Source organism: Sorghum bicolor, chromosome 5 (genome assembly GCF_000003195.3).
Source record: "Sorghum bicolor cultivar BTx623 chromosome 5, Sorghum_bicolor_NCBIv3, whole genome shotgun sequence".
NCBI classification, from domain to species: domain Eukaryota; kingdom Viridiplantae; phylum Streptophyta; class Magnoliopsida; order Poales; family Poaceae; genus Sorghum; species Sorghum bicolor.
In genome coordinates, this window is record NC_012874.2 from 67,398,267 (window position 1) to 67,421,384 (window position 23,118).

At 41.6% G+C, this 23,118-nt stretch overlaps 4 protein-coding genes and 2 long non-coding RNA genes across 6 annotated transcripts; 5 read left to right on the forward strand and 1 right to left on the reverse strand.

Moving 5' to 3' along the window:
- On the forward strand, positions 2,207-3,310 carry LOC8068298 (BTB/POZ and MATH domain-containing protein 1). The gene has a single exon (XM_002449822.1). It carries the CDS (start codon positions 2,207-2,209, stop codon positions 3,308-3,310), a length of 1,104 nt encoding a protein of 367 aa, XP_002449867.1.
- LOC110435830 lies at positions 6,317-7,420 on the reverse strand. Its single transcript, XR_002453683.1, has 2 exons — positions 7,205-7,420; positions 6,317-6,914 (listed from the first exon to the last, which is right to left on the reverse strand). It is a non-coding gene; the product is annotated as an uncharacterized LOC110435830 (long non-coding RNA).
- Positions 6,539-7,199, forward strand: LOC110435829. Its single transcript, XM_021461891.1, has 2 exons — positions 6,539-6,623; positions 6,723-7,199. Exons 1-2 carry the CDS (start codon positions 6,557-6,559, stop codon positions 6,959-6,961), a joined length of 306 nt encoding a protein of 101 aa, XP_021317566.1. The 5' UTR covers positions 6,539-6,556; the 3' UTR covers positions 6,962-7,199.
- On the forward strand, positions 11,278-11,831 carry LOC110435417. The gene is made up of 2 exons (XM_021460935.1): positions 11,278-11,384; positions 11,496-11,831. The coding sequence occupies exons 1-2, from the start codon at positions 11,312-11,314 to the stop codon at positions 11,723-11,725; spliced, it is 303 nt and encodes a 100-aa protein (XP_021316610.1). The 5' UTR covers positions 11,278-11,311; the 3' UTR covers positions 11,726-11,831.
- On the forward strand, positions 12,851-13,448 carry LOC110435344. Its single transcript, XR_002452985.1, has 2 exons — positions 12,851-12,987; positions 13,095-13,448. It is a non-coding gene; the product is annotated as an uncharacterized LOC110435344 (long non-coding RNA).
- On the forward strand, positions 20,320-21,411 carry LOC8068299 (BTB/POZ and MATH domain-containing protein 2). The gene has a single exon (XM_002449823.1). The coding sequence runs from the start codon at positions 20,320-20,322 to the stop codon at positions 21,409-21,411; it is 1,092 nt and encodes a 363-aa protein (XP_002449868.1).

A 23,118-nucleotide genomic window follows, 5' to 3' on the forward strand; every position in this document is an offset into this window, starting at 1 on the left:
TACTATGACTAAACTTTAGACATGCTATAGCTTTGAAGCCATTTTAAAAAAAGGGATACTATACGAGGATAGACTGCTCGGATCCTCTGCCCCTGCTGCAGCTGTAATTGAAGCAATTCACAAATTCCGGCAGCGGTGATTTGGCTCACCGACAACTTATAAGCAGTCGTGCTTGCCTTCTTCGGCACTCTCACGCTTAACGGCTTCTTGTAGCATGCTTGCTGCTGGCTTCCTGGCCTTCCTGACCCATGAAAGCGAAGTGAAATATCCTCTGAGTTCCAAACTTCTTCTTCGGTCATGGGCCCTATGCCCGAGTGCAGTGCCACTGCGTGAAGTGGGGCTGGTAATTCTAGCAGATCGATGCAGTTCTGCCCGAGAGGCCCTAGGTAAAGAGCAACAGGCTTAGTACAGATACTAAGGCCTTGTTTAGTTCGCAAAAATTTTCAAGATTTCCCGTCACATCGAATTTTTGGTCGTATGCATAGAGCATTATATAAATATAGACGAAAATAAAAACTAACTGCACAGTTTACCTGTAATTTGTGAGATGAATCTTTTAAGCCTAATTACTCCATGATTGGACAATGTTTGTCAAATAAAAACGAAATGCTACAGTAGCCAAAAACAAAATTTTTTACGAACTAAACAAGGCCTAAACAATGGAATTTGCATCAGAATGTTACTCTGCAAGAGGCTCACCACAGGTGGAGGGTTTGTTGCGCTGAACTCTATTAGTTGTAATGACATCTTTGTCTCCTCGGGCAAGATTCATTTCAGACTGAGTGAATACTTCCCTTGCTGAGAGTTCATCCTAGTTGTCTGCGCTGGATTGGTGGCATGTGGTGGCTGCTTGAGTCGCCCATGGAGCGACACGGGGGCGTTCATTCTTGAAATTTAACGATTATTGCTTTGGAAATACATGAGCTCTCAATTTATTTTCTAATTATACACTATCATCAACATGCTGATTAATGGTAATTGGTTGAGAAATAAAAAGTATTTAGTACACAACAGGTTTTTGTCTCCTAGAATCCATTATATTTATGTGCAAATTTTGAATACTAGAATGCGTATATCATAGGTTAGAGGGAGTATATCTAGTCGCAGTCGGCTCGGTATAACCATTGCCTTTTGCAGAAGGAAACGGAAAGGTAAAGCTGATCGATCCTGTCGGAGTCGAACTCAAGCTCCACTGTGACCGCGCGCTCATAAAACTATCTCGACCCCTGTCCTCTTTGTCGCGAAAACTCACGCACGCTGGATCGATCGCATCGCTCCTGTTGTCCTCGACACACATGATCATGTTCTCTTCGATGCCAATCGCCAGAACCGGCGGCACCAACGCCAGTGTCGACATGAGCTCATCAGGGAGGGAGGGAGGCACAGCTCGCTGTGGCATGGAGGGCGCGGAGGAAGAGAGGCGTAGCTCACCAGCCGTCGCACATGGAGGGCGTTGAGGGAACGAGGGAGGCGTGCACGAGCAGAAGCAGAGAGGGAAGGAGCGGGAGGAGGAAGAACGTTGAAGCCCGGACTCGGATAGGGGGCGGCACAGTGGGAATGTGCGAGGTCGGAGGAATCGATGCAGACGTCCTTGTTTTGTTCGACCGCGTCATTCTATTGGGCAACAGGCCCAGGTGCGCGGCGTCCGCATTCTAATTATACGCTATCATTAATATGATTAATAATGATTGGTTGAGAAATAAAAAGTAATTAATTCACAATAGAATTATGTCTCCTTGAATCCTTTATATTTATGTGCAAATTTTGAATGCTAGAACGCGCATAAGGGCACTCACAATGCAGACTCTATCATAGAGTCTAAAGTTATTTATTGCCTCGAACAATGTGGACTTAGAGTCTAAATAAGACTTGGAGTCTTATTTTTTCTACATCTTTCTTCAATAAATATGCTGCCACATCAGCAAAATACCATAAATACTATGTAATTAATATTGTCTTGGACTCTATGATAGAGTCTTGCATTGTGAGTGTCCTAAGAGAGAGTATGTCTAGTCGCACTCGGCTCCGTAGGTATGACCGCAGCTATAAAAGCGGATCGATCGTACGTGTCGGAGTCGAACTCAAGATCCCCGGTGTCCACAGGCTCATAAAACTATCTCGACCCCCCTGTCCTCAGCTCTCCGTCGCCAAAACTCACACACACGCCGCCGCATCGATCGCATCGCTCTCGTTGTCCTCGAGATACATGCCCACGTTCTCTTCGATGCCAATCGCCGGAACCGGCGGCGGCACCAGCGCCGGTGTCGACACGCGCTCGTCGGAGATCCACGTCATGAAAGTGTCCGCCTCCCATGTGCTTACCATCAGCGGTTACACCCACAGCAAAAGCGCCGTTGCACCCAGCGAACACATCGGCTCATCCTTCACTGCCGCAGGCCACCGTTGGTTCGTCCTGTACTACCCCAGGGGCCATGGCCATGGCCTTGAAGACGACGCTGACTACATCTCTCTATTCCTATCCTGTACTGACACGGACGTCGTCAAGGCAAGACTGTCGCTATGTTTACTCGACAAGGACGGGAAAGTGGCCTACACGTGCAAATGCCGGTCCTACATTCCAAACCCTCCAATGAGCAGCCTACATGGTGCTTCCAGATTCATCACAAGGAAGGATTTGGAGAACTCGGGTCATGTTCTGGACGATCGTTTCAGGATCGGGATCGACATGACCGTCTTCAAGGTTGTCCGGAAGGAGCACGCCGGCGCCGCTGTCGCAAAGCTCGTCGACGTGCCACCGTCTGACATCTCCCAGCATCTCGGCGATCTCCTCTCGAGCGGCGAGGGGGCAGACGTCATGTTCGAGGTCGACGGCGAGAGCTTCGGGGCGCACCGGGCAATCCTCGCCGCCCGGTCGCCGGTTTTCAAGGCCGAGCTGTTTAGCCCCATGGAGGAGGGCACGGCGACCTGCGTGTGGGTGGAGGACATGGAGCCGAGGGTGTTCAAGGCTCTGCTTCACTTCGTCTACAACGACGTGCTGCCGGAGATTGACGAGGCGGAGGCGATGGTGATGGCGCAGCACCTGCTCGTCGCGGCGGATAGGTATTGCCTGGAGAGGATGAAGTTGATCTGTGAAGAGAAGCTCTGCAGCTACATCGACACGGGCAGTGTTGGCACAATGTTGGCGTTGGCTGACCAGCATGGGTGTCTTGGACTTCAGAAGGCGTGCCTGAATTTTCTCATGTCCGGTGGCAACATGATGGCAGCTGTAGTGGCAGGTGGCTTGGAACGCGTGATGAGCAACTGCCCCTCTGTGAAGGAGTTGCTCTTGAAAAGTTGCTCTCGTAGCTAGAAGTCATTATTATTCTTTGACGTACGTCTAAATTCATATCTCATGAAAGCAGCATGCATCAGCATTTAGGAATGAAACATTATTCATTTTTTATACGCTGAATCAAGTACAATGTAACTCAGTCTTGTTTATTTTTTTTCTAACGTTTTTTTTATGCTTTTCACTGTCTCAGTACCCTATTTTGCATTGAGATGTCGCCTACTCGCGTCTCTACATGGTCACTGCTCTTTTTAAAGGGTCTATCTCGGCGGCAGGTGACAGCGTCAGTCACCTTCAATCAAACGTGTCCCGTATATATTAAGTACTGGTACAATATAGCACTATTAAGTAGGGAACAAGTTCATGGTTAAATCGTGAAATAATTTCAGAAAAATACGAGCATCCATATAAATATACGACTTGAATCTAACTAACTGACTGAGCAATGTTCAGTTTGCTTATATTGATCGAAATCTAACTGACTGAGCAATGTTCATCAGTTTCCTTATAATTACATATAAATATAAGAAAGGCAGTTCCTATTTAATCACTCCATACTACACCGTAAGCTAGCATCAATTCCAGCTAGCATCAATCCCAGGTGCCCAGGTCAACAGTTAGTATGAGAAAATATAGCTGCTACCAAGCAGTAAAAAAGATCTGCCAACATTAACTACTCACAGTTTGATTCTAACTCATCCTACATGTCAGTACAAATAAATACTCTCTTAAGTAATGCATACGTTAATTATAATTTTTTTGCAATTACAATTTATAATACGATTACCATATACGCCCTGTTTCCTCAAAAAAAAAAACCTTCTTTACGCCCCACATTGATAGTTTTCCAAAGAATTTTTTAATACTTAACAAAAGATTCGCACGCCATTAATGATCCAATATATAAATATGCATCGCCGGCCCATCGATCTATGTGTACAAAGCCATCGACTCCTACTCCGATCGATTCATTGAGATCGGGAGCTAGTTGCTAGTTAGTATATATAGTTTCTACCATTTTCATGGCTTGCAACAAGATCATGGCTGTAGCTGCAACTTCCCTGATACTGTCGTCATTCCTTTTGCCGTCATCAGGTAATACTCTACTTAGATCTTGTTTGGATGCGTGTGTATCCACCTTAATCCACATGTGTTGAAGCGAAATCCACATATGTTGGATTGAGATGACTACATGTGCATCCAAACAAGGCCTTAACTAATCCTTCATGCATTCTCCTCGTCTTCTCCTACATTCCTTTTGTGACAGCCATAAGAACATACAAAATCTTTGTTGGATTAAGCAGATGCAAAGGCTATGTGCCCGTTGTTCCGCAGCAGGGTTCCGGATTGCGACCACGACGCAATGCGTTGCCTAGCTCGGTGCCAAGACGAAGGCTATGTGGGCGGATTCTGCACCTTCCAACAGGTCTGCATGTGCGCGCAGTGCAGCATGTCGGCTGCTGATTATCAACTGGGACCGTCGCCATTGCCTCTGGCATCACCGGAGCCATGAGAGCATCAATGCGTGTGGTATGGTTGTGTATTCTAATTGCCGGAATAAATGGTGGTGGTTTTGTTTTCGTGTGGCGGTTACATTGATAAGAATAATTTTTTAGACAAAGTATATATGCTAACACATTTAGTCATATATACAAGTGCAAACGGTTTTGACATGATCCCTCTGCTGATAAGGTAGTGTGGCATCCTAGCTATATATTGACGTGGACCAACATGTGAAGCATATGAGAGTGCACTCTAGGTATTGCTACTAGTACAGGACAGGTAGGTGCAAAGGAGGGAGAGCAGGAATTTTTTTTAGGATTAGGATTAGGAGAAAGCAAAGGATGGAAAGGAGGGCCACCACCGCGGTAAGAACAAGTACAGGTGACGAAGAGAGAGATATGAAAGAAGAAATGGAGATGGATCTAACATGTGGAGAATACAAGACAGGTCATCACATCGACGAACAATCAGTATATAAGCCACGTCAACATAGAGAACAAATCAAGACCTCGAATGATCCAAAACCAACTTTAGGCACCCAGAAGTGTAGTATTTTTTTAAGGTAGGAATCTCGATAACATTGAACAACCCGTAGCATTCCCTGAGTCGCGGGACCAAAACGAAACCACCATTTTAAAGTCTAAAGGACCATCATGAATTTTACTCTTATAAATTTGAGAGAATCTGTTGTGAGCCATTAAAAAAGATCCCAAATCCTTGTAAAGCCACTGAAAAAGTTCGGCAGACTTTAGTGTCCTCTATATTTTTCTTGCCCTCTAGCCACTGTCTTCGGACTGGGCTCTAATGCGTTCCCTAGCTCGGTGCCAAGACGAAGGCTGCGTGGGCGGATTCTGCACCTTCCTGCATGTGCCATCGCCGTCGCCTCAGCCAGCGCTGAGACGAGGAGCTTATACATGTACTGTACCGTCAGGAAAGGAGTTTAATGCGTGGTGCGGTTGTGTATTTTGATTATCATAAGATGTGATTTCGTGTGGCAATTACAATAATAAGAATATATGTTTTTAGAAAATGCTCACTGTGGATTACTCTGTCTTATTTTCTAGATTCCAAGCCTTTTGTGTGGGCCGTACATGCCCTTACTGAGTCATCTGGTTCTTCAAGCTATAAAATTAATTTCTAGGTCATCTGGTTCTTCATGTTATTTACCTTTATAGAAAATTAGGATATAAATTTACAAAGAATTATGTTATATATACCTTGGTAAATGTATTATATACCGAATTTCATATAAAATTTTTTCTGCGCTATACCCAACCATGGGTCCACCACTGGATAGTGCTTACACTAGTGGTAGATGGAAGATAAGTATATCAATAACAAGTCTGGCTTTAATTTTAGGTATGTATCAATTCCAGGTCCACAGACAGAGAGAAGTAGTTATAGATAGCAGCATTATCACCCTGCCAATTTCTCCTGCCCACATATTATTGGTGCTAACTTATCGTTTCTTAAGATAATATATATAGAAAGGTCCTAAGTTGAAATAACTTTTAATACTACAAATTAATTTTCTCTCTAGTCATACATTATATACATTAATTACGGTCTTACTATGGCTCATTATGATCAATGGTTTCTAAAGATCAAATGCACAAGTTTTTTTTTAACACCCAACCAATATGCTCAGTGTATCATCACCATCCTATAAATATGCACTCCCGGCGGATCCAGGCCATCCATCCTATCTACCTACAGGTCAATCAGACAAACTGCTAATACTGATAATTTTGCGGTTGCAAAACCATGGCTTGCAAAGTCATCATCGCTGCAGCTGCAGCTGCTCTAATGCTGTCGTTCCTTTTGCCGTCAGGTAACACTTAACAAATACTTCTTCGATCCTGTTGTCTTTCTTTTACCTCCTGCTTGTGAAAGCTGCTTGCAAGAGAGTAATCCTCTGTTTGATTAGCAGAGGTTGTTGGACGTGAGCACATAGGCAACTGCCCGTTTTGGCGCAGCCAAGTTCCAGAATGCCGCACACGCATGTCTTGCATAAAGCGGTGCCAAGACGAGGGCTACAAGGGCGGATTCTGCGACGGCAACAAGATTTGCATGTGCTCGCAGTGCTCGGACTCGACAGACGATCCAGAGATCGTCGCCGCTTCTGACAGCGCCGAAGCAAACCGGTGCATGGGCATGATCATAGCGTAGCAATATGTAAATGTGATGTGCTACAAAGTACCAAGAAAGGATTTTGTGCGGTTCACTTTTTATTGGGTAATAAATGGTGGGTGGTTCTGCGATTGCAATGACTAAGAATAAACTTTCAAACTTCCTCACGCTGAGTCATATATATTGCAAGAATTAAGCTTTTGTACTTGGACTCAGTGTATCATACTTTGGGTGAAGAAACACGGCTGATAGTCCAAGCATGGTTCTGCACTAAAAACATACATACTGCCGGGGAAGAGGCAGCAGAGGAGATGCTCTGCTCGGCGGCACGGCGCACGGCAGCATTGGGTGACAGGAACTGTGCGAACCTGCCTGAGGGCATCGAACATCTCCAACGGCACCTCCATTAGCGCCGTCATGGGCTGGTGATCTGGGTTGGAGAGGGAGATCTCAGGGGGGGTGTAGAGTAGCGTAGCGACTAGCGAGGTAGGGTTTTTGAAATCCTCCTTGCGTTTTGCGGTTTGAGACTTAGAGAAGAAGGGGAAGGCCGGAAGCGAGGGAGACAGACGGAGAGAAATAAGGGCGACATGTGAAGGAATGCTAAAAAAAGGGCTAGTGGTGGTTATGGGCCATTCTTTTAAATCTCTCGCTATAGCTGCCATTGTACCCACCATAGCTCGAAATAGCTCCACTATTCTTGTTCATGTATAATTTAACCGCTATATTTCACCATAGCCCGAAATAGCTCTGCTATTAGCTGTTTTACAGATGATGCCAATTATTGAGCCAATTATTAGCAAGATATAACGTGGGCCTTAGTATTGTGCCAATTATACATCGGCCTAGACTTTTTGGTTGGGAAAGTTTGTACTGCAAATACCCCATGCTAACGTTAGCCATTTGCTTGGCATTACATGGTCATGGCAATAGACTCAAAAGGGAGTAGCAGGAATAAGAGAGGTCATGGAGAGCTAGCTCGAAAAAGAAAGATCAGAGAAGATAGAGGCAGAGAGCTCATGGAGGGAGAAATGAAATAATGATATTACAATATTAATGCTTCAATTTTAGTTAATACCAGCCTATATAATTGTATGTCATGGGTTCATGATAAATCTTGGTTAGGAACTATAGCCCTTTTTACATTAAAACTTAATTTAAAAAATTATGGCTGTACTCTAACTATAGTGATTTGCATAATAATAAATTTAAAAGAATACGTTTCTTCTTCCGTTACAATGCATGGTCATACTTACTTGTTTACATAAGTTTAAGAAGGATGATCCCTAACACTACCGGAATCCGGCTCTTTGTCGAGTGTCTAGTGGTTTGCCGAGTGTTTTTTTTCGGACACTCGGCAAAGAGCTTCTTTGCCGAGTGCTAAAGAAAAAACGCTCGGCAAAAAAAAACTCTCGGCAAAGAAAATTTCAATTCAAAATTTGAAGCCCTAAACAAATTCAAATCAAAAAGTTTTGAACTACAAAGTTGTATAACTTCTCAAGATCTATAATCTTTATTTTGGCCATTTCTTCATTTGGCAAAGTGAAAATAAATTTGTTCACAAATTTTATCTCTCTTATAGTTCCTAGAACTACGAGAGAGATATATAAGATTTGTGAAAAATATTAGAATTACCGTGTCAGATGAGCAAATGATCAAACAACCAAAATAAACTTTATAGATTTTGACAAGTTATGAAATTTTATAGTTGACAATTTTTACATTTCAGTTTATCTTATCATTTAAAACTGCATCATTATTTGAAGTGTAGTGCTGTGGTGAAGGAGGGAGCTCCTTGAGCTGAAGGTCGTGGGTTCGAATCCTGCTTGCGGCGTATTTGTAGATTTTGTAGAAAAAAAGCTGAAAAAAAACGTGGAGGTTGCGCTAGCGGGTGCTAGCTGATGGGCAGCCCTTCCAAATTTTTTCTATTTTCTTTGGCTTTTTTTTATTTTTTTCTTTGCCGAGTGCCCGATAAAAAACACTCGGCAAAGACCTCTTTGCCGACCAGAATTTTGCCGTGTGCTCTTTGCTGAGTGTGGCACTCGGCAAAGGCTTTGCCGAGTGTTTTTGACACTCGGCAAAGCATCTGTCTCCCGTAGTGTAATTAATCGCTCCATAGAGTACGATCCTGTTTGGGACAGCTCCTCCAGATAAAAAAAACTAGCTCTAGATCTCTTTTTTTTATGCCTATTTACCAAAACTCCGGATTTGGAAGTCTCAAGGGGTGCCCTAAAAACTCATACTCCCTCCATATATAAAGAAAATCATTTAGGACAACAACACAGTCTCCAAAGCCTAACTTTGAGTCTCCTTAGAGCATCTCCAAAAGATTAGCCAAAAATACTAACCAAATTTATTGATTTAGCTACTCTGTAAAATAGATTTGATAAAAAGATAATAGAGTACTCTAACAGACTGTACAAAGAATGGCTAGTGAGGTAGGCTATCCAAAAGTAGAGAGCGGATAAGGTGGGATGAAGAGCTACTAAATTTAAAGAGTCATTTACAGAGTCCGTTGGAGACGTTTTTTCTTCAACAATAACCAAATGTAGATTTAGAAAATGATTTGGCTAGTCTCTTGAAGATGCTCTTATTTTTATAAAGAATATTTATCAAAAAGTGGTATATGTATATTTTTATGAAAGTATTTCTTAAGATAAAGCTATTATATATGGTTTTTATATTTTTAAACTCAACAACTTAAAAGTTATTAATGATTTATATTTTTAATATTTAATCCAAACTTTATCCAAAATAATTTTCTTTATAGCCATAGAGAGTGAGTAGATTCCTAGAGTTGTCCAACAAGATTCCTTACAATGCCACTGATTAAACACACGTACTGATTCATGTGCTTCTTTTTTTTTTTTTCTCTCACGAGCCCCAGCTTGAGATTGCCAGGAGAGTGTGTAATCACGAGTGGAGCTCCACCGAAACTGCACGGTGCCCCTCCACAGCTGTAGCCCTGCCGCCGCACCGCCGCCGGAGCATCACCGGCCGGCTGGTCGAACCTCGTCTTGTCTGCTCTTGGTCCATTCGCCCAAGTCATGGCCGCATGTCTGCGGCACGACAGGGATTGGGCTCGAGGATGCGCCATTTAGTTCGTGTGGTCTGGGAACTGACAAACTCAAAAAATGCTAGAAGAGGAAGAAGACTTTGACATGCAGGCCCAACGTGTCAGTGTGACAATTGCCAGGAGGAGCCACCACAATGGGCTGTGGTTGGCTGCTATTGCATTGCAACTGGTTGGCTATTGGGCCAGCCTAGCAAATCCACCATGAAACTATCCCAAGCAGTTTTCTCAGAAACAGTGGAATTATGGAAACCCAGATCTATATCGTGGAGCTACTCCATTATGGATCTCCCAAACGTGCCTTACAGCAGTAGGTAACAAGTGTAGCTTCAATTCCAGGTAAAGATGCCTTGCCAAGAGTTTATGCCAGAAAATATAGCAGGACCATCAAGAAGTAAAGATCTGTCAACTTCAACTGCACATAGTTTGGTTCTAGTTTATCCTAAAGTGCCTGGAAAAATAAATCTTCTCTTAACTAATACCCACATTAATTACAATATTATTATTAGTACTCCCCGCGTCGAATGGTTGCCAAAAAATCTCCCAGCTGTTGGCTATTGGGCCAGCCTAGCAAATCCACATTGAAACTCTCCCAAGCAGTTTTCTCAGAAACAGTGGAATTATGGAAACCCAGGTCTATATGGTGGATATACTCCATTATGGATCTCCCAAACGTGCCTTACAGAAGTAGGTAACAAGTGTAGCTTCAATTCCAGGTAAGATGCCTTGTCAAGAGTTTATGCCAGAAATTAAATATAGGAAACGTATCTTGTGCAACCCAGCTGTATGTACAATCTATGCAACCACCAATTAAGGCCACAGGATCTAGATCCAACGTCTGAGGTTTTTTTCACTTAAACCCTCCCACATGGATACACATGGGTTAGATTTAAACCCACAGGTGGAGGGGTGTAAGTGAAAAAAACCTTAGACGTTGGATCTAGATCATGTGGCTTTAATTGGTGGTTGCATATGTTGCACACGAAGTTGTATTGCATATGATACGTTGCCATTAAATATAGCAGGACCATCAAGAAGTAAAGATCTGTCAACTTCAACTGAGCATAGTTTGGTTCTAGTTTATCCTAAGTGCCTGGAAAAATAAATCTTCTCTTAACTAATACACACATTAATTACAACATTATTATTAGTACTCCCCGCGTTGAATGGTCGCCAAAAAATCTTCCAGCTTTCCATAATACTGAACAAATAAGGTTCACACCATGACCCTATAAATATGTATATCAGTATATGCATCGCTGACAGCGCATCATATATACCAAAAGCCATTGGAAGACATACATACTAGTTTTGCTACCATGGCTTGTAATAAGGTGATCGCGGCTGCAGCTGCAACTGCCCTAATACTGTCGTTCCTTTTGCCGTCTTCAGGTAATACTCTACTCAACAAATACTTCATGTATTCTCGTCGTCTTCTTCTGCATTCTGTTGGTGACAGCGGTAATAAGAATAAAATCTCTGTTGGATCGATCGATTAAGCAGATGCCAGGGGCATGTGCCCGTTGTTCCGCAGCATTGTCCCGGATTGCCATGACGACGCAATGCGTTGCCTAGCTCGGTGCCAAGATCAAGGCTACGTGGGCGGATTCTGCACCACCGAACAGATCTGCATGTGCGCGCAGTGCAGGTTAGCAGATTACTACTATCAGCTGGGACCGTCGCCGTCGCCGTCGCCATCGCCGGAGCCATCGCCGGAGCCAAGGGCCGCATGAACGAACGTAGAGGATCGAGTTTATGCATGTACTGTACCGTCAGGAAAGGGGTTTAATCTGTGGTGTGTGCAGTGGTTGTGTATTTTAATTGTCAGAATAAATGTTGGTGGTGATTTCGTGTGACTCCATCTTAGTTTTTAATTCATAAAACTTATAAGGAACTTCTCATGTCTGGGTTATACGTGCCCTTTATAAAATATAAATTTCTAGGTCCCTAAACCACAAATTATCTAGTTATTCGAAGAGACGAAGACCATCCTGGACATGCAATTATTTAAAAAAAAACATATGGAAAACTTAACTTGATGTTTTAAGTGAATTTTCTAGTGGAAGTTTCATGAGAGTCAATTAATCAAGTGAGTGAAGAGATAATATAATCGAAGTAATTTTTTAGGGAATAAACAAATAAAGTAGTATTGTGAGCTTCGTATATATGCCAATTTCGAACTGGTTCTTGAACTATTCATTTTCTAATTTATGCAAATTTCTTACTTTATCATCCAATTAGAAAGTTATCATGTTATTTAACTTTATACAAAATTAGGATATAAGTTTACAAACAATTATGTTATATGTACCTTGGTAAACGGATTATATACCGAATTTCGTATAAATTTTTGCTGCGGTATACCCTTTGCTAAAAACATGGCTCCACCACTGATTACTGCTTACTGGTGGTAGATAGAAGACAAGTATATTAATAACAAGTCTGGCTCTATTTTCAGGTAAGAATCAACGCCAGGTCCACAAATATAGAGAAGTAATTAAATACTCCCACAGTCCTCCAATATAGTGAAGACAAAATAAGAGAAAACATAAAAGACATATGTACCCTCATTTTATTTCCTAATCAGATACTATCATCAACGTGATTAATGGTAATTGGTTGATGAACGGAAAGTATTTAATGAAAATTAGTTTTTCTCCTCTCAAATGCATTATATTTAAGAACAAATTAATCTTCTCTCGAATCATACATTACATGTATGAATTATAGTCTTACTAAGCCCCATTATGATCAATCGTTGCCAAAGATCAAATGCAAAGTTTTTTTTAACACCCAACCAATATGCTCCGTGTATCATCACCATCCTATAAATATGCATTCCCGGCGGACCCAAGCCATCCACCCTATCTACCTACAGGTCAATCAGATTAACAGCTGATACTAATAATTTTGCAGTAGCAATACCATATGGCTTCCAAGATGATCATCACTGCAGCTGCTGCTGCCCTAATACTGTCATTCCTTTTGCCGTCAGGTAATACTTAGCAAATGCTAGCTTCTTCGATCCTGTCGTCTTTCTTCAACCTACTGATTGTGCGGTCCTAGACGCATGCAAGAATAATCCTCTTCTCGATAAAGCAGAGGTTGTTGGACGTGGGCACGCAGGCAAATGCCGGGCTTGGCGCAACCAAGTTCCAGAATGCCGCACCCTCATATCTTGCATAAGGCGGTGCCAAGACGAGGGCAACAAGACCGGATTCTGCGACTCCAACAAGATTTGCATGTGCACGTCGTGCTCGGACGATGAACTACAGGTCGGTCAGAGATCGTCGTCGCTTCTGCCGCCGGCACCGGAGCCAACCGGTGCATGAGCATGATTGTAGCGCAGCAATATGCATGTCAATGTGATGTGCTACCATATTGGGGAATAAATTGTGGTAGTGGTTTTGCAATGGTAATGATTAAGAATAAACTTTCAAACGTTTTCATGCTGAATCATCATATTGCAATAATTAAGATTACGCATTTGGACTTCAGCTTATTAAACTTTGGGCTAAAAAACGGTTGATAGTCCAAGCATCGTCCTGCCTAAAAAAATATACATACTATTACCTTTCTTACAAATGATAAGATATTTGGTCTCTTTTTTAGATACAAGTACATATCTAAGGCTGGACGAAAAATTCGAAGCTCGTTAGCTCGCTTGGCTCATGGCTGGCTTGGCTCAGCTCGGATTGGCACGTTATGATAACGAGTCGAGACGAGCCAAGATTTTAGCTCGTTAGCTATAATGAGCCAACTTGAGCCAGTTCGCGAGCCAAACGAAATACAATATTATAGAAAAAATCATCATAACTTATATTAGTTTTGTATTACTTCATGTTACTCTTTATAAATGGTTGATATGTTAGCTCATATAAATATTTTGTTGGACTTAAGACTATTGGAAATATTATATTATATTATATTATATTATATTATATTATATTATATTATATTATATTATATTATATTATATTATATTATATTATATTATATTATATTATATTATATTATATTATATTATATTATATTATATTATATTATATTATATTATATTATATTATATTATATTATATTATATTATTTTTAAGTTTTAAATAAATATAAATATTATATTATATATATTTTTTATACCTGGCTCTTAAGCTTAATGAGTCAACTCGAACTTTTAATGAGCCGAGCCAAGCAGGCTTTCTAGCTCGTTAAGATAACGAACCGAGCTGAGCTAGCTCGTTATCCTAATGAGCCAAAACAAGCCGAACCAAGCTGGCTCTTTATCCAGCCTTATGCAAAGCATATATACAAAACTTAAGACGTTCTATAATTTTAAACAAAGTGAATACAACTTGCAAGACATATTTTCAGCCACAGTAAGAATTGGTTTGCAAAGACAGGTGTGCTAACCTCCTTTACTCAATGGTCTCAGAAAATATTGGTTTCTAAAGGTAGGTATGCAACTGTCAAGTTAATTTCTAGAGGCAACCAGTAAGGGGGGCCATCTCTAAAACTTATTTGGCCCCACACAAGAGGAGGCCATAAAATCTGTGCGGATCCAAGTCATGGAAGCAAGGGTGTTCAAGGCTATGCTCCACTACATCTACAGTGATACTACCGTGGCTAGCATTCATAAGGGAGATGCTCCGTGATCACTCTGGTTACTTGTAGCAACAAATAGAGAGATGATCTAGAGAGGCTCAAATTGATTTGCGAGGATAGGCTTTGCAACTGCATCGACGCAAGTAACATTGTAACGACATTAGCGCTCTGTAATACCACATATGTCTAAAACCTACTTATATGGCCCGGAGGTTAACCCACATGTGCTATATTTGGAACAACAAGGCTTATAAGGTGGCGCTCACCCTCCTAGACTATCAAGGTGGTACTAAAACCACTAACTATAACTCCACAGCCACTTGGGTCAACAATACAACTACTATAGACTTTTTATTGGGGTGTTACATTCACCGCCCTTAGGGGCGTCATACAACAACTACAAGATTTACATTCACCCCCTTAAGATTTGACTCCCTCAGCAGCTCACCACATATATGTGGCAGATGTCTAGGACCACCCCTTGGTACATCCTTCCACAAACAACGTGCACCAAAGGTTGATGCTCCGATATCACCCTCTTAAGGGCTGATGCCCTCGTCAGCACCACATATATATAGCAGATGTCCAGGATCACCTCTTGGTATATCCCTTAAGGGTTGATGCCCTCGGAAGCTCACCTCATATATGTTGTAGATATCCAGATACCACCCCCTTAAGGACTGATGCCCTCGGCAGCTCACCACATATGTGTTGTAGATATGTAGGACCACCTCTTGGTACACCCCTCTACCGGGCAACGTACAACAAGGGTTGATGCTCTGATACTATCTGTAACACCCCGTGTTTAAAAATTGCTTATATGGTCTAGCTCCACACGTGGAATGGGCTTGCATACATGTAGCACTTTATTTACACTTTTGCTCTCACTTCATGTGAAATAGTTAACCTGGAGGTGCTACGTTTGGAACAATAATTCTTATGACGTGGCCCTCATCCTTTTAGACTACCAAGGTAGTACTTAAGCCACCAACTATAACTCCACAAAGTCATTTGGGCCAACAACATAACTACTACAAGCTTTTAATAGCCTGGGGTGTTACAAGATGGTCATAGTGACAGAGGCCTTCGATCATATCATGAGTAGTTGCCCTTCTTATATCAAGGAGCTACTGGAAGGTGATGTTTTCTCACATTGGGACGTCTGGGTATATTTACTTTTTATTTAGGGCAAAGTGATGCTCTAGTTCTATAGTTGAGTAGTGATAATGTATGGTTGAAAGGTTGGGTCATCCACCTTTAATTTCTTGACTTGTGATGTGTTTTGCTTAATCTGTGTTTTTGGTCACAACATATTAAAATTTACCAAGATAATCATGCCCAAGTAGTATCGTAGCAGATTGGGGACGAAGTCTTGCCGCTACACCTCCCTCCAGCTCAGGCGGGTTAACAAGTTTTCTGGCAAAGGTTCTGGGCGAAAGCTCAGCTCAGATAAGTCTGGGTCAGTGACGAGGAACTCCTTCTTCAAGGCGTCATTGAAGAACCTCTTGCTGCTGTCTCATGGATCAGCCCACTCAACTCCTCGGTGCAAGGCTCAGGTGAAAGCCTTGCCAAGGTTTTGTGGAGTAACCTCTTCCTCCTTGGCCAACGATGATTGCGTTGCGGCGTCATTTACCTCTCTGGAGGCATTGTTGAAGAGTTTTTGTGTTTTGGTGTAGTACTTTCTTCTCTTTTGGTATATATTTAGTTATGCCACGGTTCGCTCATGTGCTGGGCGTCTAAAAGCTGTACAATATATCTTGTAAAACCATATAATGGGCCGTTTTAGGCCAATATATGAATTCAGGTGGGGACGCCTCCCCCTGGTGACCATAAAAAAATATCACAGGTGAGTGTCTTGGACCGCCTCTATATTAAATAATTGATTAAAAGAACTTGAAACAATTACATGTGCAATTGGGGCTGGTGCTCGCGATGACTATTGGGTCATTGTCAATGCCATCCATAGACCCGCTACTGTCGCCAAGGCTATCATCGATCCGACGTGGCTGCCAAGCTAGCCAAGGCAGCCATGGACCCATGGTCCTGCGGCCCCTTGGTCGATGGCTGAAAATGGCACCGCAAATCCACCACGGCCCCCGACTATTTAAAAGGTACTTCCTCCAGTCTATTTTCTCTTTCGCAAGTTAGAATGACAAGATCTCCTAAATTACACTTTGACTATTTATTTATTTTATATTATATTATTTATATTTATAATCTTATAATAATTGGATATAGTATAATTATTTATAAATCTAATCATATAAAGTTTGTATTATAGTAGTTAAAATATATTAGCCTTATTGGTCAAAGTTTCAGAAGTTTAAGTCTTGATATGCGTGTGCGCAAGATAAAATGGACCACAGAGAGCAATTTATTTTATGATGACCATGGCATCCATAATTTTAGATAACATTGTTAATAATATGATAATATCCTATTAAGTATGTATCAAATTAAAATACTAACAGTTTTCTTGTCTTGATGTGAGGCATATAAATCGCTACTATAATATACCATAATTTTAATTTTCATCTTCTCCCTATGCTATGCCGAGTGTCAAACGCTTTACCTAGTGTTTTATATCGAGCACTCGACAAAAGAGTGGTTTGCCGAGTGTCACCCTCGGCAAAGGGCAGCAAGTGTCTCGTTAGACACTCGGCAAAGTTACATTGGGCCTAGTGTATGTCTATGATCATACTGTCTTGCATTTCTTCATATTGGGTAGAAGCTTGTACATCGAGATCAAAATTAATCTTGTTCTGTAGGAACACCAAAGCTGGCATCTTCATCTGCTTGGCAGTCATCACTAGTAGGTGGCACATTGAGGTCTAGTATGGCCTGCCCTCGCACATTTGGTTGATGATCTTCATCATCAGCATGCAAGGAAGCAAGGTCAGCATAGTTGCATAGGTAAAATTTGATTCTTGCACTCATACTACTTGCGGAGATGAAGTTATGAGACATCATCTTACCTGGATTATTTCCTAGTTGCCCTCCTACAAGCTGGGTTTGCTGTGCTTCACCAATTTGTATGGATTCATCGTCATTGAAGTCTAGTAAGGCACCATGGATTTGGAAGGTTCCTCTGTCTGGCGCGGCTCATTGAGGTCTAGTAATGCCTCTTCTTGATCAGGTGGTTCTGTATTCAGATTAAAACCCATAGCTGCCACTATGTAATGGAAGATGGAAAGATTGCACAATGAGGAAAAATAGAAGCAGTGAAGGCACGGTGAGGGAGGAGGAAACAGAAGCAAGAAGAAATGGAAGCAACTAGTGTATCAAGGGCTGTTTTATATAGGCTGTGAAATTGGCGGCACTCTGATACTTGTAGTTGTTAATGGTACTTTTATTTGCACTTCTTATGGTGAATGATGGAGCACTTGACGCTACTTGTGAACTTATTGTGATATACTATGACTGATGTGACGTTTGTGATATTTTGTGATGTCTGTGATATATATGTCATGTCTGTGATGCATATTTTTTATTTGTTTGGATGGAATGGAAAAAATAAATAAATAAAATATTTCTGGTCACTTTGCCGAGTGCTGCACTCGGCACAGACACTCTTTGCCGAGTGTTCTGTCTACAACACTCGGCAAAGGACTGCGCTATTGGCACCTGAAAACATGGTTTGCCGAGTGTCCATACAAGAACACTAGGCAAACCTGATGCTTTATCGAGTGTCCAGGCTAGGGCCCTAGGCAAACCTTACTACTACTTGTCTGGTGTCTAGTCGAGGACATTAGGCAAACTTGCTACTTTGCCTAGTGTCCCAAAAAGGACACTCGGCAAACCTAGAATTTTTACTTTTTTAAAAAATGTCTTTGCCAAGTGTATGATACCCGGACACTCGGCAAACCACGTCGGTCCGTTAGTTTAGCTGTGACGGCTACTTTTTTTTGCCGTGTGTCAAATGGGCACTCGGTAAAGACTTTGCTGAGTGCCCGAAGAAAGACACCCAGCAAAGCCTACTTTGCTGTTAAATTTTGTGTCGTCTCGGCTTTGCTGAGTGTGGCACTCATCAGCAAATGGTTTGTCGAGTGTTTTTTGTCGTTTGCCGAGTGCCCTGGACACTAGGCAAAGCGCGAGATTCCAGTAGTGTTGGTAGACGTAAATATTGAGCTCCATGATTTTCTTTCTTTAAGATTTGTTGTGACTTTCTTTAAAGAGCTGTAAAAATATGTAATTTTAATATCTATATCTAATTGAAGTTAGCAGGAGTTAGTTGCCGGTGCCGCCGTATCAAGATTTGGTCTGTCCGTTGATGATCATGTCGGGTTAAACTACTATGTGCATACAACTAGGAGATACAGTTTTTAGATTAAATTGGATAATAAATTGCTCAAGGTTGCAGTTTATATGATTTAATTAGTTGACCATGCATAATGGGTTGATGTAGGTAGTAGAATGTGATATACTCCATCCATCCCGTAATATAGTTCATTCTAATATTCAAAATTTATTCTTAAATATAATGTATTCTATAGGATAAAACTTAATTTTATATTAAATATTTTCTATTTATCAGCCAATTATCATTAATTAAGTTGATGATAGCGTATGATTAGGAAATAAAGTGAGGATGCATGTATCTTTTATGTTCTCTTTTAATTTATCTTAAAATTTAGAGAATGCACTATATTACAGGATATAGATAAAGATCATCTTTGGCAACTCCCATAAAGCTCCTTGTATATACGACATAAACTCATGGCAATGATATATGGGCCCATACTTGTCTACGCATGCTATGAACGTATGGCTCAAGAAAAAGAAAAGAAAAAATGATGTGCAACATGTACATACATAGGCCGGAGTGCTGTGTTTTATATATCTATATACCTAATATTAAAGAGGTAAAATTTTCGTTATTTTTTGTCTGAGTTTTTTTGGTCCGTCTCCTTCTAACTAATTAACTAGCTCTCCTGTATGATATAGGTTTAGGATAGAACTCTAAACAGAACTCTACAATATCAAATAAGGTGAATACGAATCCTAATATCTTTCTAATCAAATATTTCTTTTTTCTATTTATTTATTCTGCCTAAAGTACCGAGAGTCCATATTTTCATACTTCTATTTTTCTCCCATAAAATCGATTTTGTTCCACGCCCTTGTTTCCTATATTCATCTCCCGATGGCCACGTTGAGCCGAACCAAATTTGGCACCTTATTACCCAACGTCCACGGCAACCCAAACTGTGCCCAACATGGACACCACACGTTGAGCACAAGCACTAGCTCTTTGCATGCTGTTTCTGTATTACAAGTTTGACTAAATTTATAGAAAATACGTGTAACAATCGTATCTTTAAATAATTTTGTTAAAAATTAAATTTAAGAATTTTTTCGATGATATTAGTTATGTATCATAAATATTAATATTTTAAATATATCAACAACTAACTCCTTATAGACGACATATCAACAACTAACTCCTTATCAACTTATAAACTACTAAAGAATAAAATAATATATTTTTTGATCGTCAATGAAGGTCACAACTTAATATTTCACTGTACCATATATATATATATATATATAATATATATATAAATAAATAATACAAACACATGTATATAGTATATATCTCGGCAACAAATCCAACAGAATATCCCGGTTTCCCGGCGACAAAAACTCGACAGAATTTCTCGGTTTCTTTTTGCCCCTCAATTTGCTCTATTGTGGTCGTCAGAAACTCTACGAAGAGTCCTCCATTATCATGTCAACCAATGCAGCGTCTGCCGTTGACATCATCGGCAGCGATGGCGAGGCCCTGACCACGACGTCGGCTATCGTAGCGGAGGCTGTGACCGGGTCGCATGTGCTCCAGATCAAAGGTTACTCTAGGACCAAGGGAGTCGGCAGCGGCAACTTCATCAACTCGAGCACATTCTGCTTGGGTGGCCACCAATGGTTTATCAGGTACTACCCTGATGGTGATTGTGTAGAAAATGCCGATTGGGTATCCCTCTTTCTGCACCACAATAATACCAATGATGTGGAGTTCAAAGCTGGATTGAAATTCAGTGTTCTCGACCACACCGGTAAACCTGTGCCAATGTTCAGCAAGAAAACCTCTACTACTTTCTCCCCCAATCGTCGATCCTGGGGTTTTGACAAATTCGTTGGAAGAAAGGAACTGGAGCTGAGGGAATCGTCTTATCTGAAAGATGATTGCCTTAAAGTAAGTTGCGATGTCATCATCTCTAAGGGCATCAGCACAGAGCCCACCGTGCAGTTTGTCGCCGTGCCGCCATCAAACATGCATAGGCATTTTGGTTCCCTCCTCTCAGGCGCAGTTGGGGCCGACGTCTCATTTGAGGTTGCCGGAGAGATGTTTGCTGCACACAGGAGCGTGCTGGCGGCAAGGTCATCAGTTTTCATGGCCGAGCTGTTTGGCCACATGAAGGAGAAGGCAATGAAGTGTATACAGATACAAGACATGGAAGCAAGGGTGTTCAAGGCTATGCTCCACTTCATCTACACTGACACCATGCCTGAGATTGACAAGGAGGATGTGTTTGTGGTCACTCAGCAATTACTTGTAGCAGCAGATAGATATGATCTAGAGAGGCTCAAACTGATTTGCGAGGACAGGCTCTGCATGTGCATTGACACAAGCACCGTGGCGACGACATTGGCATTCGCTGAGCGGCATGGCTGCCATGGGCTCAATAATGCGTGTTACCAGTTGCTGAAGTCGCCTAGCATTCTGGAGACAGTCATGGCGACTGAGAGCTTTGATCATCTCATGACTACTTGCCCATCTCTTATCAAGGAGCTGCTGGCCAAGATAGCTACCTGTCCATGACGATTTCACATTGGGGCGTGCGTCTGTTTTTAGTTATCCTTCGGGGCAAAGTCATGCTCTTATCTAATGTGGAGCAGTTGTGTATGGCTGAAACGTTAGGTTTGTGTTACTTGGTAACTGATGTGTTTTGTTTAATCTGTGTGTTTTTTCAATGCATATTTGAATTTGTCGAAATATAATCATGTTCAGGTAGCATTGCAGCAGGTTGAGTTGTTTTTCTTACGGTAAGCCATCAGTTTATGGTTATAATGAAAATATGTGAGCAAGAGCTACTGGTTCTAGCAATTGCCATTAATTCACGAACCGCTACTTATATTTGAGGACTTGCTTTTATTTTGACGTACTCTATATTATAGAAAAACCACTGCCCTTTGCCATAAAAAAGTAACAATATAACAACTAAATTACCCAGTTCTGCAAATAAAGAGTTCATAGTTACCTAGAGCAAGAAAATAGTTTGTGTTCTTTGAGAATCGAGAGCCACTACTGGAACCGGTGGCTTTGCCGAGTGTAATAACGCTCGGCAAAGACCACTTTTCCACTCGGCAAAGCCTTTGCCGAGTGTGGCGCTCGGCAAAATTTGCTCGGCAAAATCTTACTCGGGAAGAAGGTTTGCCGAGTGCTTTCTTGGGGGCACTCGACAAAAAATTACCAATTATTTTGCCGAGTGCGTCCCTCAACACTCAGACAAAGTTTTTCTGCCGTTACACTGTCTGCCGTCAACGTAAATTTTGCCGAGTGCATGGCTCAACACTCGGCAATTTTTTTTATTTTTTTCCTGTAAATTTTGCCGAGTGCATGGCTGAACACTCGGTAAATTTATTTTTATTTTTTCCTTAATACTTTGCCGAGTGCAAGCACTCGGCAAAGTTTTGGAAGAGAATTCCAGTATGTATGCTGTTATAAACTTTGCCGAGTGTCGTGGTCATAGCACTCGGCAAAGTAATTTTGAATATTAAATCATGACAAAACTTTGCCGAGTGTCTTGGTCATGGTACTCGGCAAAGTCTCCAAAATTTGCTTTTTTGAATTACATTGCAACAGAATATATCACCAGCATACATTATATATCACAAGCACTCACATATTTCATCAATCCATCAAAAATCCATTAATATTGAACATCACAAGTTCGATATTACAAGTCCCGCACAAATGCATCAAAGTTCAACATGACAAGTACTGTGCCGAAGACATCAAATGCATCAAAGTTGAACATGACAAGTCTCGCACAAATGCATCAAAGTTCAACATGACAAGTCTATTATTAAAAGGTCAACATAGCTACTGTGGCAAAGACTCAAAGGGTGGCCTCCCGGACGTCGGTGAAGGATTGACGGGATCAACCGCCGGTGATGTCTGATGAGCGTTTGAACACACCGATGGAGGCTGCACAAAATAGAGGAGATGGTATGTGTTAAACTCAATTAAAAATTGAAAATTTCGGCAGTACCTCCCCTGCACGTGGAGGTTTCTAACCTGCAAGAAAACAACGGCTCGAAGGCCGACAATACCAACGACACGATGGCCGAAAATCACAACGGCACGAAGGCCAGCTATCCCAACTGCATGAAGGCCAACAAAATTCAACTTTCATACTCACAGGAGTGTAGTGTGCAACCGCCGGCATAGCTTGTCCTTGCTCGATGGTTTGAATGAGCTGGGTCACCTGAGCGGTCAGCTGCGCCACCTGAGTGGTCAGCTGTG